The 17,901-nt window shown below is 36.0% G+C and overlaps 6 protein-coding genes across 6 annotated transcripts; 3 read left to right on the top strand and 3 right to left on the bottom strand.

The window, feature by feature from the left end:
* Positions 1 to 15: 15 nt before the first annotated feature.
* On the bottom strand, positions 16 to 5,835 carry C9374_001721 (uncharacterized protein; the record flags this gene model as incomplete). Its single annotated transcript, XM_044691060.1, has 3 exons — positions 16 to 3,724; positions 3,828 to 3,900; positions 3,987 to 5,835. 3 exons carry the CDS (start codon positions 5,833 to 5,835, stop codon positions 16 to 18), a joined length of 5,631 nt encoding a protein of 1,876 aa, XP_044551381.1.
* A 344-nt stretch (positions 5,836 to 6,179) lies between these two features.
* On the top strand, positions 6,180 to 7,265 carry C9374_001720 (uncharacterized protein; the record flags this gene model as incomplete). Its single annotated transcript, XM_044691059.1, has 1 exon — positions 6,180 to 7,265. The coding sequence occupies one exon, from the start codon at positions 6,180 to 6,182 to the stop codon at positions 7,263 to 7,265; it is 1,086 nt and encodes a 361-aa protein (XP_044551380.1).
* A 2,526-nt stretch (positions 7,266 to 9,791) lies between these two features.
* On the top strand, positions 9,792 to 10,559 carry C9374_001719 (uncharacterized protein; the record flags this gene model as incomplete). The annotated part of the gene is made up of 1 exon (XM_044691057.1): positions 9,792 to 10,559. One exon carries the CDS (start codon positions 9,792 to 9,794, stop codon positions 10,557 to 10,559), a length of 768 nt encoding a protein of 255 aa, XP_044551379.1.
* A 1,493-nt stretch (positions 10,560 to 12,052) lies between these two features.
* Positions 12,053 to 13,495, bottom strand: C9374_001718 (uncharacterized protein; the record flags this gene model as incomplete). The annotated part of the gene is made up of 1 exon (XM_044691056.1): positions 12,053 to 13,495. The coding sequence occupies one exon, from the start codon at positions 13,493 to 13,495 to the stop codon at positions 12,053 to 12,055; it is 1,443 nt and encodes a 480-aa protein (XP_044551378.1).
* A 1,192-nt stretch (positions 13,496 to 14,687) lies between these two features.
* C9374_001717 (uncharacterized protein) lies at positions 14,688 to 15,671 on the bottom strand (the record flags this gene model as incomplete). Its single annotated transcript, XM_044691055.1, has 1 exon — positions 14,688 to 15,671. The coding sequence occupies one exon, from the start codon at positions 15,669 to 15,671 to the stop codon at positions 14,688 to 14,690; it is 984 nt and encodes a 327-aa protein (XP_044551377.1).
* Positions 15,672 to 16,136: 465 nt separating this feature from the next.
* Positions 16,137 to 17,610, top strand: C9374_001716 (uncharacterized protein; the record flags this gene model as incomplete). The annotated part of the gene is made up of 4 exons (XM_044691054.1): positions 16,137 to 16,916; positions 16,961 to 17,110; positions 17,161 to 17,339; positions 17,391 to 17,610. The coding sequence occupies 4 exons, from the start codon at positions 16,137 to 16,139 to the stop codon at positions 17,608 to 17,610; spliced, it is 1,329 nt and encodes a 442-aa protein (XP_044551376.1).
* Positions 17,611 to 17,901: the final 291 nt, after the last annotated feature.

The following is a 17,901-nucleotide window of genomic DNA, read 5'->3' as shown; positions in this document are numbered from 1 at the left end:
TGAGAACGGGTTCTGTTAGAATTGAATATGATTCAATAGCTCCGTAGAGAATCTTCTTTCAGTAACTCGTTTCATGAGTTGTTTTGTCCCAGTTTCCTCCATAGAGGCCAATAAATTTCTTTTGACAATTCGTAATTGGGTCAAAATTTCAAAAGGAACATAGTGTGAATGTTTTCTTTGCAGTATCATGTGAAAAGCACAAACTCCCAAATATTGCACGTACAACTTTTCCAACTCACAAAACGAGCCAAATTTGTGTATCACTTTCTTTCTGCTTTGAATGCAAATCCACATGTATCCAACAATGTCAGAAATTGTTGTCTTGCACAAGTTATAGGCTGATTTCATGTGAGCAAGATTTTTCTTATCCCATTGGGGTTTCATCTTGTGCCGAATGGTGGTGTGAAATTTCATTGCAACAAATAGAAATAATTGATACACATTCAAATAGCATGTGAAACGAGAATTAATAGTACCATCAATCACGAGAGGTGTGCATTTCCAGCTAATGGTTTGTTTGAGTTTTCTACAAAGATTAAAACCGGGAGTTCTGCAGTCTCTCGAAATCTTATCTTTTAAATGACAATCCCAATATCTTGAATAATCTACAGTGATATTCAGTGTTTGGGTATCAATATTAAATCCACACCATCGAATCAAATGTTCAGCATGATATTCACATAGAGTTAAGCTTGTTAATTTTACACTGGTTTCAAAATTCACCTTTGTCTTTTTTGGATTAATTTTAATTCCATATTCTGGATTACCTGTATGCATTCTTTCAAGAAAATATTGTGCAGCATTCTTATTATTGGTGATGTATAAAAAATCGTCAATCAATCTCAATAGTACTCCAATAGAGGGAACAAGCACCAATGAAGAATTTGAAGAATTGGATAATGACACAGTATCCTCATGTTGTGGGAGTGGTGGTGGTGGTGAAAGAATTTGCCCAGCTTCTTTTTGAAACACCACAGGGGGTGATGAAATTAAATATTGAGGAAGAGATAATACTTGAGCACCATTTTGTCTTGTTCTACTACTATTGCTATGATGATCATTCATACTACTACTATTGCTAGTACTGGTAGAGAGATGAGATTTGTGTAGTAATGGTTCAACAATGGGTGAAAACAATGGCACTAATTCTCTCTTCATGAATGAAATGGGTGGTGTTAACACAAAATTAGTGCCATGACTACTAGTAGTAGTAGTAGCTGTGGTAGTAGTAGTAGTAGCGGTATCATGGTGCACACTTGTAGCAGTGAAGAGTGTGGTTGAAGAAGAATCCACTCGTTCATGGCTCTCACAGGTAGTCAACGTAGTAGTACTAGCAGCAGCATTACTATTCAATACATGAATGAAATATTTGAGAGTGGAGTCCTCATTGGAAAAGTAATTCCATGTACCGTCCTTATTCACATCATGTTGAGAAGAATGTGAGGCACTAGCACTACCAGTATTACCAACATGATTATTTCTACGACTCGTACTGTTATGACTACTACTACAAGTACTACTACTACTACCACTAGTAGTACCAATCATCATACTCTCCAACGAAGAGAGTACAATGCTTGATGAGTGGGAATTCTTCAAGTCTGAATGTGAAGTGGAACTACTACCACTACCACTACCACTACCATTATTACCACCACTCGAGTGCATTCCAGGTAAATCATGACTCAAACACACTCTCTCAAAATCAGCATATAATAAACTACATAATAAAGGTGATACAATACTTCCTTGTGGAATTCCAATCACTTGAATATAAAATTCATTCTTAATTTTGATTAAATTTTGTGAAATGTGTTCTTTCAATAACATGTTCATATCATTGGAATGAACCGATGTATAGGATACTTGATCGATGAATATGGATTTACAATATTTGTGTGAAAGTTGAGAATTGAGTAATTTTGTAAATCTCATAAATTGATTAGGACACATGATTACTCGCTCATATTTTGATATTAACTTTCCAATATATGGTCGAATAACATGATATTTCACAGAAATGTATTCATCCTCTCTAATAATTGAATTTGAAATTAAATGAAATAATTTTTGATGAGGAATTGAATCATAGGCTCCTTTGATATCAATTTTAACAATATAGAGTGGAAGAAGTTGAGTGTTGAGATGTAAATCATCATCATTATTCGATGGTGTCGAGTATTGATCTTGTTGCAACAACATTAAATTTTCCTTATTTTCAAATATTTTCAATTTTTCACTGACATGATGTACTTGTTCTTTCCACATTCTTACAAATGGTAATAATCTCTTATACATGTCCAAAGGATTGAATACTGAACTTCCTAATAATTCTGGATTTCTATTCGTTTCAAATTTTAAAACGCTTAATAAATCTCTGAGTTTAGAATTGATCGAATACGAATGAGAATTGAATTCTGAAGTGTTGGGATTTAAAAAATCATTCTTTGTGTTCGTCGTCGCAGTAGTAGTAGAAGAAACAGCATTAGAATTCATTACTCGCTTTCCTAAATTAATAATTGGTCGAGCAGTATTTTGTTTTGGGAGTAATCTCACACTCGTGTAAGGAAGAGATTTCTTTTTTAACAATTGTAGAGCCAAATCTTTTTCAATAGGTTTAAAGAGAGTCGAGTAAGTATGATCTTGTTGTGGTAGTAGTTGTGGTTGTTGTGGTTGTTGTGGTTGTTTCTGTTGTTTCTGTTGTTGTGGTTCTTGTTGTGTTTCTATTTGTTGTAAATTATTTCCTCGATTCATAGTTTCAACAATTTCTTGTTGATTTCCATGCAAGAAATCACATGAAGAATCTTGATTATTAATTTTTGACCATGATACTCGATTAATATATTCCCAAGTCTCTCTTCTAAAATATAATAATTTTGTTCGATGTTGATCACTTTCAGTAATATAGAAATGTGTACTTAATAATACCATAATAATATGTTTGAATAAAAATAGAATAAATTGTTGAGCCATAAATGTTTGTTTTTTGAATTGCAAGACATCGACTGACCGATGCGAAGAGTGAGCAGTAATAGTACTAATTGCAGTAGTAGAATTCTTTGATGGATTTCGAATCGTCCATTTCATATCATTCACCTTAATATTTTGCATTAATTCATGTAATGTTAATGTTTCATATCTTCCCAATGATACAATTCTATCAATATTATGAAAGATCACATTCATATTGTGTTGAGATCCAAATAATTCAAAGGGTATTAATTTTTTACATGTCGATTTGATAAATTGTGAAACCTTATCATAGGATTGAGTCATGTTCACTAAATTTTCAAATTGTTCTGAAGAATTTAACATGACTTCACTTTCTATTTGTGGTGCAATGGTAATGTTCCTACTATTACTATTCGTATCAGCATCATCATCACGCACTGTACGAGAGGAATTGAGAGTATCCATGACCATCATGGTGCCATCATTCTCCTCTTGAGTACATAACAATTGTTCCATTCTCAATACCATATTACTACTTCCATGCTTGTTGATATTTTTATCTTCAATCTTTTTATAAAGGAGTGGTTGTTCAGCATGTGAAATGGAAATGGTATTTGAAATGATTTTCTTTTTTTGAATTCTTTTCAATGGACAATAATGAGAGAGTCGATAGGGAGTCGATTTGAGATGTTTCACTTGACAATGTTTCATTTCCAATAGTAATTCTAAGAGAAAACCATAACCTTTGACATGTCTTTTATCAGGTTGTTCTCTAATGTATGTATGGATCATGTATATATTGTCATTGTCAAAATATTATTATTTTGAAAAAGATGAATTTTTCTTCATTCACACACAATCATTCGTAAACTCACCTCTTACCATAAAAAATAAAATTAAATAATTTCTTTGCACCTTCAATCGATCTTTCCATCGTATTGAACATGTCTACAAATCATATGAATGAATGAATGAATAGAATTATGGTCGTACTGTTGTTGTACATTAAAAACTCTTGAATGATGAATACCTACGTTTCTGTGGAAATCCCAATACAGGTGTCTTCTTATTCGAATAGAACATGACTTGTCGAGGAATAAAACATTCAGAAATACTGTATGTATCATTTCCATTACGTTGTCGTTGGTGTCGTCGTTGTCGCCGAGGAGGAATCACATGCATCACAACATGATCATCCTCGACATGTTCATCATGAAACTCGAGTACCATACGATCGTCTTGAGTCTCAGTAGTAGTCTTGGTAGTAGTAGTGGTGGTGGTAGTATGGATGGGATTAACGATTAGGTGTTGCTGATCTTCCAACTCGTCCAAAAATAGAGAATGAAGCGCAGATTCTGATACGAGAAGTAATGGTTTGGAAGGATCATGATCGTCTTGTTCGTGCATCTCCTCTTCGAGCTCCTCCTCTTCCTTCTCGTGCGAAAGTGTTGATAATTTCTTGAATAATGAGTGCGAGTTACTACTACTACTATGATGATGATCCAATTCGTGAATGTCCGAACGCACATTCATCATCATGACCTGTGAATTTCTCAGGTGATCATTCTCATTATATAATTCTCTCTCGTCCTTCATAATTTCCTCAAATTCTTGAAATAATTTTAATGAATGTGCTGCAAGTGGTTTCTTCTTTTCTTTCAGATTTTGGCAATAATGATACAATGGTTTTCCACAAATTTGAAGAAAACTATTTCGTGGTATTGTTCCTTTTAATACGATACAATATCTCAAAATATAACTCATCACACAATCTCCAACAAGAGATAATAATATTTCCCATTCTTGACTTTTCACAATATCAATGATCGAGTTTGGAAAAAATGATTGAACCGTAGTCATGGTCGAGATTCCATGTGCTGCATTGGGTCTAATTTTAGCAAATCCAAAACACAAGACATGTTTTGGTTTTTCATTTTGTGAACTTGTTTCTGCAAAAATACTTTCAATGATTCGATCCACCAATTCTGAAATGTTACAAGTTTGTCTAAAACTGAGATGAAAATGAGGATTTGAAAGAAGAATGGAAGATTCATCACGTAATGATGGTACTCGTACACTTGGATGATCACTCATCAGTGATGGTACTCGTACACTTGAACATTCTTGTGAATATTCCAATGCAGCCTTAGAAAGAGTGAGTTCCAAATTTGGAGCATCTGGTGGAATGGCAATGAAATGTTGATTTAACATTTGAATATATTTGGGTGATAAATGTTGTAATCGTTGTTTCAATGAGATGGTGGTTGATGGTTGTGAAATTTTTTCAAATTGTTGAGTGTCATGGATGGATGAAATGTGTTGAGAAATTTCACTTGTGGAATGGATCCATGAATATTTTGAAAATAATTCTTCAATAAATTCGTATAATGTTTTCCATTGATTTTTAAAAATTAATTGAAATATTGAATTTGGTTGTGAAAATAATTTTTGAAATTTGTGATTGGGTAAAGTCATCATGTGCTCGCGATGACTCGATTCTTGTTGATTTTCGTGAATGGATGATGAAATTGGGTAATTATTATTGTTGTGGTGATCGGAATGACTGTGTGAAATTTTCTTCTTTCGAGGTGGCTCTAAAATTGTACTTTCATGATTATTCGCCATCATCATTGGAACAGATGAAGACGATGAACCCTCATGGTTGTTATGCTCTTTGGCGATCCTATTCATGTTCGAAGAATTGTCATTTAAAAATAATTGGTTGCTTCGATTCATGAGAGACATTTCGGAAAGATCATCCAAGTGATTAATCCCATCCTCTTCCTCCTCGTCGTTGCAACTTTCGTCATCATCTCTATGAAAGGGTCGTTTATGGTTCGGTGAGACATTGGTGGTTTTTGAGTGCTCGACTTGGTGCATCATTTTTTTAAAATATTTCACTCTCTTCAACTTGAAATTAATGATCACCTTTTGCCAAAACACGAGGTATTCCCCAAGGATGTCCATTAGCTCCACTCATCTATGATTGCATCACTCAATTAATAATTGACAAGGCCATAGAAAATTGGAACATTCCAATTACTCCAACAGAACTGGATGTCAATGATATCGGACTTCTCAATTTTGCAGACGATATGAATATTGTTTGCAATAGACATGTTAAATATAATGACCGACTCGACGACGTTGATACATGGTTGTCTCAATTGCTATTCAAAATTAACCCGTCCAAATCCAAAGGGGTTCATCTCCCATCAAAAAGCAAGATGACACCAAAAATTAAGGGTACTGTTATTCCACTTGAACCAAACCTTCGGGTTTTGGGTCACTATCCTTGGTCAGATCGAATTGTCAACGCAGACGTCAATGATAAGATTGAGAAACTGCGACTCTCTCTCAAATACCTACCTGTGCGAAGATTGGAACCTCTCAACTTGAAAAAGGTTATCCATGCCAAAGCCATCTCTCTCTTCACTCACCTCTCTAAAACAAATTTCATTTCCAAGAAACATCTCGAGTCCATTAACTCAAGCATTCGGTCCGCAATTAAAAGACGAATGCTCATCGATGTGAGAACTCCTTCAGGTTTCTTTCATCTCCCAACAACACTTTCTGGTTTGGACATTCCTTCAATTGTGGAATTTATTGAGCATATTCACCTTCGAACCTTGATGCTCATGGCCAACCAACAATCTCATCAGAAAAGCCTACGTCTTCGGAATGTCGCATCACAAGGACAGTACAACATCTCTGTCCAACTCAACAATCAACAATTTTCACTTCCTCAACTCTCAGGAACTAACTTTGAAATTCACACTGATGGATCCCGACAGAATGGTAAATCTGGAATGGGAATCAACATTTACGACCACAGTCACACTCCAAAACTATTACACTCACACTCTCTCAGAATTCATGATGGATATTCACACAACATTGCTGAACTCGCATCCATCCTTACTTCTATTCATCTTATACCGAACCGCTCCAAAGCAACCATCCATACAGACAGTCAAGTTGCAATCCAAGCTCTCAAAAAGAACTATCGAGGACGATTCCTCCTCTTCTATCGAGAATTTCAGAAAATTATTAGAGCTAGAAGTCTTCAAATTTCTCTAAAGAAAGTAAAGGGACATAAGGACCCTGAGAATATTAAGGTCGACGCTCTAGCCAGACAAAGTCTCTCACAACCCACAATTTTCGACATCAGACAACTCTTTGGTAAACAACGACTTCTTACCAAGACAGATATCATCATTTTCAATCAAAGAGAAATGACACAGACCTTTCACCACAAGAAAATGACAACAAAATTAGATGACAATCCCAACCTCATTGATCATGTTCATTGAAAATCCCTCAATATTAGATTCTTGAAAGCGAAAATCTCACCCAATTACAAGTATGCAGTCTGGAGAAATATTACCGACTCTCATATTTGGAATAAAAAAATTTTGGGATTGTTTGGTGGTTGTTGTTGCTGGAGTTGCTGCAATTAAGCAGTATTTTAGCAATCATCCCCATCCGGGCTATTAGCTGTGTGCTAGGATGGGCGATTTCTTCCACCCCTCCCCATTCTTAAACTCATATGTACTTCATTTGTATTCTTATGTTAAGCAATCACTAGTTGAACCATATTTGTTCCAATATTGGAAAGGTAATCTTGACGTTACATCATCTATAATAGTTCCTTTAAGACCGAATAAGATCTGATTAATGATGGCCTTTAATGCCTGATTTATTTTGAACGTAGTGAAGGGTAGGAATATTTTGATTGTTCAATAAAATCTAATGACATCGTTCAAAGGGAGGGGTAGGAGAAATCGTCCATCCTAGCACACAGTTAATAGCGTCATCTAAATTAATAACTTCAATTCGATGTGAAATCAATTCTCTCTTTGCTCTTTTTTTCAATCTATTCTTCAGAGGACACGAGGGCCCTAACTAATCCGCAGATTTAATTAAAACTTTTTCCCTCTTGGAAAAAAAATAAAAAATGTCTTAATAAATAGTTTTGCCATCCAAAAACATGAACGAACAAGAATATAATTTTACTTTTCAAAAGAGTTTCTTTTTCAAGAAAAACATAAAAAAATATTTCAAACAGAGAAAAAAATAAGAAATTTCAATGGGGTGTATTTTTAAGAAAACCTTGGCTTTTTTAGACAAGTATATTCTGGATGAATTGAATTGGATTCCAGAATATACTTGTCTGAAAAAGCTAAGGTTTTCTTAATAGCACACCAAACTATGTACATAAGTTAAATTTTAATAAAACTCTGCCATTTATACAATATTGATGGTATCACGATCCAAGATGGTAATACTTCATTCAGTTCTTCTATCAGTATTCAATTTCCTTGATGGTGTTGAGGATTTTAATGAACAAGGATTTACAAGATGAAATTAAGGTGGCGGTAAGTTGATTTTTATTCACGTTTCAAATATATTACTTTTTTAGCTTCAACATGTTGCAACAAGATAAGCCACGCGATTTTTGTGTGAGCAACTGGCCTCAAAATTCTCTGCACTGCACAATCATCATCGGGTCTAGGAAACAGCATCACGAACTCAATTTTTGGACAATTCGTCTGACAACGACAATACCAAATGATCATCTACGAAATTTAGTTTATGGAGGGAATAGACTCACCCTCATTTTCAAGGTGAAGCGTTGTGAGGCAAGCGGTTCAAATAATGTTCCACCGTTCAGCACCTGTTTTCTGAGTTGATGTTGGGCCATACAACACGGCGTTGAAAGAGATTGAGATGAAGTTGTCGAACAGGATGTCAGAGCTTGCTGAATGAGCTTGTGAGGCGATTTATGTTGAGGAAAAACACTTGCAGTACAGGAAAACATTTTCATTTGGTTCAACAGGGGAGTGAAACTTGCCAGCTTTTCTTCATAGTGACATCTACTTTTGTTCAATTGTTACAAAAGGTTGAGAAGAACAAGAGAATGGTACTCAACACTGTTGTTGGCTGATGTAATCGAATTTGAGTGGTTTAGGAATGACGGTAACAGCTAAAGTCAAGCTGAAGCAATCAGAAGGGTAATCAATGGAACTGGAATCACTTTTGTTTCGTAGTCATACTTCTTAACGGCTGAGTCAATCATCATGAATGAAAGGAACATATCATCTTTTGTGCCTCCTAACTCATTTCATACGAAGGTACAAGCTAATATACGTAAGGAAAGTAGATGCATGAGATTAAATCATGCCTTTTTTTTGTTTGATATAAAAAGGTCAACAGCACTGACACTAAGTGTAAGGTGCCAAAGTATAACAACTCTTTTCCACTGAAAGTTGGAACAAATTGAAATCGATGTTTTGTTGGTGTCATTGGAAGATTACTGTTAGGATAACAATTCATGAGGCCTTGCAACATCACCAGAAGAGACAGCCAATACCAGCAAGCATTGATCTAACATGATTTCATCAGCATTGGATTTGTCCCAAAGACACTTTACATCAGGACTTGTTCTGGCCCGAAGAAAACCATCACGCCTTTGCCCATTAAGGAGTTTTTAGAGAAAATACAACAAGAGATGCCATATATTGACCAAACAGATGATGTTCCTCTCACCGATTCATTTTCATGTCCTTCGTCTCAACTTCATCCATTTAAATGTGTTGAGGAGCTATATTGTTTCTTATTGGTGAATTTTTTTCTCATTAGCAAGGAAGCCTACGCCTTAAAGTAAATTAAAGACAATCCTGAAGAAATCTCTAAATATCCTTGCTATGACACATTGCGAGGTAGAAAAAAGATGATGGATCCACAACAACCGAAACCTACAAGCAAAGAATGTGTTTATCTATCATTAAGGGAAAGCATTGAAAATATAAATATTCGATTTGTTTTTGGTTGAACGAATGTGCTTCTCGTTCGAGAGTCATCAATTAACTCAAAATGAACCACAACCGTATCATTCTGATATGTTTCAAAAGATGATTCAAAAGGATACAACTGTATTTCCAATTGCTGTATTGATATATATGGACGACGTTGTGAAATTTCGTACAAAATCAAAGTCTACTTGTGGAATTTATTACACACTGTTAAATTGGGATTCTCAATTATGTTCGTCAATGGAGTCTATTCGATTGCTAGGATTTTGGGAATTCGCAGACAAATTAATGAATGAAATCAAACAGTTGAACGGATTCACTCTCACAGTGATCCATCCATCCACAGGCCAAGAAATTCCAATTAGAATTGAAGTTGCAGGTTTTATTTGGGATACTATTGAGAAATGGTTTTCCTTGCAACTGATGAAAGACGAATGTTCAAGGTGTTTAGAAACCAGTTCGTGTCAACATCTTACTCCTAATATTTTATATGGAGCTTCGTTATGCGATCCTGATTTCACTGTTGAGCCTAAGTCTAGAAAAATATTAGAAATGAAAGAAATTATTCCTAAAATTCCAGAAATTAAACGCACATATCAACAAGCATATGTGAGAGAGAAATGTTACGGCATGAATTTTCTCACTCTAGAAAATATGAAAGTGCTATACATGAAATTATCCAAGACAAAGCGAAACCAATTACTGAAAACATACTCAACATGCACTCCAATAGACAATCCGTTCCTTAAATATCCGGAAGTAATTGATCCGTTTTGCAATTCCCGAGGCTGAAAGAATATACGTCAAATTCAGAAAACTTTTCCGAGAAGTATTTGGTGCAGATGCATGTAAATTTCCAAATTTCCATTGGGGATGTCATTTGTTTGATGATTGTAGGCAATATGGTAGTGTTTTGTGGTTTTGGGCTCTCTTGTTTGAACTGAAGCACTCAAAATACAAGAAATTGAATGATAAAAGTAATAAGAAGGAATTGGAAGAAAGAGCTGTTCAACTAGAAATGTCAATGAATGCCATGTTTAGTCTCTATCCTAAGTGTCGTAAATTATTGGGTTTGTCCTCAAATACGTCTAATGATATTACATTGAAGAAAGGGCAGTTTGTAATTTACAAAGGGAACACAGAATTCAGAATTGCCAGAGTGTTTGAATTGTACAAGAATTCACTAGTATCTGATTGTGTTTTTGAGATTGGCAATGTAAATTCTCAGACAAAGCTTCAAGCGTGTACATTAATTCCATCTCCCTATAACGCAAAAATATCAATAGCCATGGAAGATGTAAAATGTAGATGCAGTTGTGTGATGATCGGGTCCAAAACCTTTCTCAATCAATTTGCGTTGTGTTACCATTATCATCAATAAACAAAATATAAAATTAAAATAAATATTTTGGTATGTAATTAAACCTCAGAGCAAAATGATGTTCAGTGATGAACAATAGAAATTAGAGCGAGAGAGAGAAGAATTTTTCTTTATCACCCGTTCGTTGTTCTTGGTTTTGATTATCAGGATGGCATTTATCACGAATCGGAATAATTATGGCTAAAGGGAAAGAATATCATTATTGTTTCAAGAAATGTATTATTGGGAGAAGATGGCAAAATAGAGATCTCATGCCGATGCTTCTTTGCGCATTAAATACATCATTGAGCAACGTGTCATAATTACTACGCCACCAGAAGTGTTAGTGGCAATGTTGTTGTGTTTTTCATTTTTTTATATTAAATTAAATTTATTTGTGATTCTTGTGTTTTCTGTTCACAAATGTTTAAACAGTTCAAACATGAACAAACATAATAAACTTTATAAACAAGTTCAAACAATTTAAAACTTGTTCAAACTTGTTTAAACATGAACAAAATAAACAATGCAAGTTTAAACGTTCACAGGACAAGCCTAATTGATAGTGAAGTGTTGGTTTGGTGATACTGTGTATTAGGATCGGGATTTGTCCAGGCCCTCTTGGTGTGATGGTATTTTCAAACATTAAATGCACCAGTATCACTTCCTTTACTCAGCCACAATACTTCCACCATTACTTGCTGTTGTTAGTAAAAACGTTATTTTTTATCACCGTTAATCTTGCTTCCCTTCCATTAGACCCGTCTTGCTCTCCTCCTAGGATGTTGGACCACAGAATTGATTCTTAAGCGAAGGATTCACAAATATTTGTTTTTTTAATTGGAATACATGAAGGGGTTTTTTTCAAAGAATTTCGTCAGCATTGTGTGTGACTAAAGTCTGTGTGTGTGCGTGTGTGAGATATTTACAAATCCTGTCTTGGTTTCATAATCACCTTCAAATTACCTGGCCTAACAGTAACACCAGGAACATCATGGATTTGATCGTTTGGATTCGATTCATCATTTCCCAACTCCAATTCATAGAATTGCAAAATTCTACACAAAATGACAAAGGCTTCAATTTGAGCAAATTTAAATCCAATGCATTTTCTATTACCCATTGAGAAGGGAATCCATGTAAAATCGTGTTGAATCTTCAATTGTTCATCAGCATTCAATGGATAACGTTCTGGAATGAACTCGAGTGGTTTCTCCCAATTATTCTCAGATCGGTTCGCACTGAAAATATTGATCAGCACATTGGTATCCTTTGGAATGGTAATATTTCCAATGGTGGTTGTCTTTTTAGCAACACGGAATACATTAGTCACTGGAGGATGAAGTCTCAATGCTTCCATAATAACTGCGTTGACATAATTCATGATCGGATAGTCGTTATAATCGGGAGCTCTGGCGTTTGTGCCTTTACCCAAAATAGTATCCACTTCTTCTCTTGCCTTCTTTTGAACTTCAGGTCTCTTTGATAACTCGTAGCATACCCATTGAAGTGTTGTGGAAGTGGTTTCATGTCCAGCCAAAGAGAAAATATAAGCATCAGATTTCAATTCAGCATCGGTTAAAATTCCTTTCTGAATAAAGTTTGCTTCGACCAAAACGCTCAATAAATCTTTTCTGTCTTCCAATTCCTCGGCAGTAGTGTCGTTTCCGTCGTCCTCGAGACCTCTCTTCTCCACTTCTTGTGTTCGGTCCTTGATGATTTCATCGAGCTTGTTGCTCACAATTGATACTGCTTGATCAATGCCTAATACTTTGCACACCAATGGGTAAGCCCAAGACAAGACTGGATTCAAACCAACAAAACGTTTGGCAATAATACCTTTGGTAAACATGGTTTCCAAAGCTCGTCTGAATATCTTTCCTTCTGGATTCAATTCATCGAAAATTGAAAAATCAAGTCCAAATCCAGCTTTACCAAGAACGTCCAAAGTAATATCTGAAAAGTCTCCATTGGCATCCAAAACAAAGCTCTTAGTTGGAGAATCACGAATTAATTTATCCCATTTTGATGAGCGGCATAAATCAACACTCTTTGAGGCCACTCTAGCCATATATTCTAAATTCTTGCTTGCAAAAGCTCCTGAAGCAACTTTGTGATGATTCTTCCAAGTTTCTCCGCTAGCATCCAATGCACTGAGAATGTTGACACCAAAGGTATTGAAAATTTCATAGAGTCTGCTTTGCTTGACGAAATTGTTTCCCTTGACAACCAGTAATTCTTTTAACATATCCTTGTCGCAAATGGAAACAATATTTCGGTCATACATGGAAACTCGAACAGTTCCGGTTTTTTCATCACCCTTTTCCTTGGTCAATTCATAAAGGGATTTGTGAGATCCAAAGAACATGTGTTGAGAGATGATTGGGTAGCGGAAGAGAGTGACAAAAAACTGCCAGGATCCTTTGATATGTTTAACTTTGAGATAATTGTTAAAGATGGATAGAATGAAAAAGGCTACAACCGCAAGTGAGATGGCGGTGAAGGCATATGCAACTTCAAGCATGTTGTTCAATCGAATAATTTGATTCACAGTATTATGTTTTGAATTTTGTTTTGACTTGTTGAAACTCGATAGGACCTGTCCAATTTAAATGATGATGATTTTCGGCACGACAACCATGATGGAGATTTTCAGCAAATCGCATTTTTTTTCTCCTTCGTTCAGCTCAACCATTTTGGAAATGATAGCGCTCGTGTTTGTGCCGCACACGCGAGCATTGTCATTTCGGTGTATCTGGTAAAGACCATTTGACTGCATGAACTTGTTGTGTCCAACGAAAAGGAAGATATCTTGCACCTTCCGCTGGTTCCCCCTTTTTAGGTTTGTTCATTTGCATATTAGGGTGATGCTATTCATTAAGGTTTCGATGCAGCTTTATACTTTGGGCAATCAACACGCCTTTATTTAAATCAACATTTTGAACAAAACAAACAAATCGAACAAAGTGCTGATCTTGCAAGCAAACACTCAAAGAGTGAAAGCCAGGGGAAAGGACCCAACGCACACAAGGTGGGGAAGACCCAACACACAAGGTGCTCAAAAACTAATTCTATGAGTAGTAAGGAATCGAAGAAGAATATTTCTTGCTGCATTGATATCTCTGTCAAAAATTGAGCCACATGATGGACAACGAAACACTTCGGATGATCCAACCGTATAAACATGTCCACAACATGAGCAAGTTTTGGATGTATACGCTTCGTTGACAATATAAATGTGTGTCCACGGATGCTCTCTAGCTTAGTGAAGCAATCTTTGCTTGAATCTGTAATGTGACCAAGTCAACATTTTTCTTGCTGTCTTGCTATTAATTCTCCTATGGAGTTTCTTTACCATTTTCTGAGTCTCAAACGAAGGAAGTAAGATCACTTGGTAGTTTCGACACAACCACAAACACAGTTTCTTGTGTAGATCATCCACGATATTTCTAATCTTTTGTTGAATTCTTCTTCCTGCTCTCTTGTACTTGTATCTTTGGCAATGTCTGACTTCTGGTTGAGACCACTTCGATTGTAACTTGTCATACGCGCAACACAATCTACCAATTCTTTCGGCACCTCCTGAGCCCCATTTTGGTTGAATAACCATTCAAATCAAAGGTGGTCTGAAATGTTCTTACTCCTGGATCCAATGCTACAACTTGTCCTGAATGTTGAGGGGCTTGGTTCTCACCCCTAATATCCAGTACTTGTGGAATACATAAATAATAATGGTTCAACTTGTTCTTAATAATGATGGAATCGTACTGAAGCTCCACAGGCAAAGGTTCGGCACTCTTGATGTTCCTAATAAAAGAATACAGTCCGTTCTTTTTCTTCCAGTGCTTGCAGTGGAGAACAAAATGATCTTTTCTGTCTTTCTTTCGCCTAAAACGGATCATGAACTTGTCAATCGTTCCAGCCTTCTTCTTTTCGAAGTTCGTTTTGAACGCAGTCAACAATTCAATAGCGGCAGCATCTCTTACGTCATAAGGAGTATTCACAACCCACTGATTTTCTGTCTGATAATTATCGTTGTTCACAAACGTTCTGAAATTCTTCTTATTTTTCTTGACACCTTTGGATTTGTTGGTGAATTCTAAACACTTGTTGTAGATCCAACGAGCAGTTCCCATCCACTGATTCAATGTTGTCCTTTCTTGTTCATTGGGGTAGAGTCGGATTTTCAAGGATTTGTCTGCTTGAAATTTTTGGGCCACCTTTTGATTCTTTTTTGCTTTCTTGAGCTGAGGTGGCTTTTTAGAGTTATCAAAAGCCACATTCTCTGTTATAGAGTGATGAACATTGAGTGGAACATCAAACACTGGCTTGGATTCAATCACAGTGAATTGAGAAAAGTTGAACCATCCGTCAGTGCATCCCTTGTTGTTGTACTGATTAAACTCATGAAAGGAATCTCTTGAACATGCCCAAAGTTCATCCGATACTTGTTGTGAGTACTCATCCCAGAATGGAATGATGCCGTGTGCAAGAGATGGATTAGTAGGAGGATGAGTAGGTTCATCCTCTCTACTTCTCTTCATTGTTTGAGATTAAGGTTGTTGTTGAGTTTTTTTTTGATAACCTCAACAAGAGTTGAAACTCTATCAGTATTGAAGGACTCATTGAATTGAAACTCTATCAATTTGAATAACTTGATTCATTCTTTTCGTCGGAACTGATCATGGAAAAGTGAACGCCTTGACAATTCCTTATCCACCTCCAAAACAACACTTTTGATTCAAAGAATGAATGAATGGTTCGTCAGGAACTGACTGTTGATGATTATATTTACTTGTTGAATTTGTAATAAATTGTGGCTTTTGCTCTTTTATTTTAGTGCTGAGCAACTTAAAACCGTTAATAAAAACAAAACCTCCAAAACAAACAAGGTTATTAATAAACCTTGCGTCATCAGGACTGTGTTTTAGTGATGCTTTTTGAAAGAAATTGCTGTAATTGTTCATTTGGCTTCAACGGTCGTGAGAGATGAAAACAGCTTTTTAAAAATGATTGAGCCAACTGAAGACGATGCTTCCGCCCATAGCACTATGAAGTTGGAGGATATGCACGACACGAACACTGAAACCGAATCGGGCAATAAACAAACATTCAACCAAGAGACTGTTTTACAATTCATGATAGGCAGTCTCAAAGAGTTAGGACTGAGGCTTTCAGCGAGGAGCATTGAGGAGGAGTCGGGAGCATCAAACGACGGTAAACTTTCATTCATTGCTTCAGAAATTGAACCTGTCTTGGACGCAATTCTTACAACTTCAACGAAAAATCCTTCAGTGTTTTCTGATGATGGGACCACCCTATTGTCTTTCGAAGGCATCTCGCTGAATGAGCTTCTGGAAGCATTTCTGCACACTCGGAACGAAGAGTTTATGAGGTGCTTCATTGCCTCGAGCCATCTGTTCATTTCAAACGCGAGTTTTGTGGATTTTCTCTCGTTTCATTTTGAGAAAGCCATACATTTGGAACGAAAGTTGTTCTTATGGATTAAAGAGCACTCCGATGTGTCCAATGATACATGCATACAAGGAAAGTTGGACAGATTGCTTTTTGTCTTAGAAAAAACAGGGATCATAGAAAAGACCTCTTCACATACCTTAATGATGATGGTGCATGGCTTATTTCCCATCTCTTTTAATACCCAAGTTATGTTCTATGCTCCAGAAATTCAAATAGTGAATGATTACAACTGTTCCTTCTGGGACATTAACGAATGTGATCTTGCAAGACAGCTATGCCTTCAGGACGAGCTCATTCTTTGTCAAATGAAAGTAAGTACATGACTATTCGTTACAAGCATCTTCATTTGGTTTAGCCCCAGGAATTGTATTTCATCGATACCTCTCCTTCCATACGTGCCATTTCTAATCGTTACAAACGGATACGGAATTGGGCAGCTTCATGTACTTGTACACAAGCTGGAATGGACGACAAGGCTTTTGAAAAATTGATGTTAATTTCACAAGTAAGTACTTTGTTGAACGGGGTTGATGGACGATCAAGGGACTGTTTCAGTTTTTAAACAAGTTTAAAAATTACTCCACGTTTTTTGCACTTGTTCAAGGGCTTTCAATAAGCTTGAATCAAAGACCACTAACTGACCAAGCATTGTTGAACAAATTTCAAGGACTGGCCTCCACTGAATTTAAGATGAATACAGCTCACCTTATCAATTCGCCATGTATTCCATACTTGTAAGTTTCAATTGTGTCTTGTTGAACAGGCTTTCTAAACGAACTGGACAGCACGCCCTATTTGATACTGTTGCGAGAAAGTCAAAAAGAAGAGCCATTTGTAGTAGAAAACGAGGAAGAGACCATTCTTGTGAATTGGCAAAAAATCGAGAGAATGCATGTCATCATTCATGAGATTGAAAGATTTCAGCACCAAATCAAACAAACTCCATACCCTTTCCAAGCTAACCTTGTCATCCAAAACATTATTGAGCATACAATAGATAATTAAAAAATTTGTTCGTTGTTCATTAACTGTTTTTGAACTCTTACAGCTGCAGTTTGAGTAATGAGAGGTATTTTGTCTCTGGAAAGCATGTCTTTAACAGAGAGCTGAAGAGAACTTTCATAGACATCCATAATAGTCTCGGGATAAATAGGTAAAAATTGATATCTCTTTCCTGCATCCAATCAAAAAGCAGCAAATTTAAAAATAAAATGCCAAGTTCCCACGTCTATTTTTGTATTTCGTGAGTCACGGTTCGGAAAGCCGCATCCAAATTAATTGTAGGATTTTGAGTCA

This window comes from Naegleria lovaniensis (assembly GCF_003324165.1).
Source record: "Naegleria lovaniensis strain ATCC 30569 chromosome Unknown tig014, whole genome shotgun sequence".
In the NCBI taxonomy this organism is placed as follows: domain Eukaryota; phylum Heterolobosea; class Eutetramitea; order Acrasida; family Naegleriidae; genus Naegleria; species Naegleria lovaniensis.
Note: the sequence above shows the minus strand (reverse complement) of the source record. Positions and strands in the feature narration are given on the sequence as shown.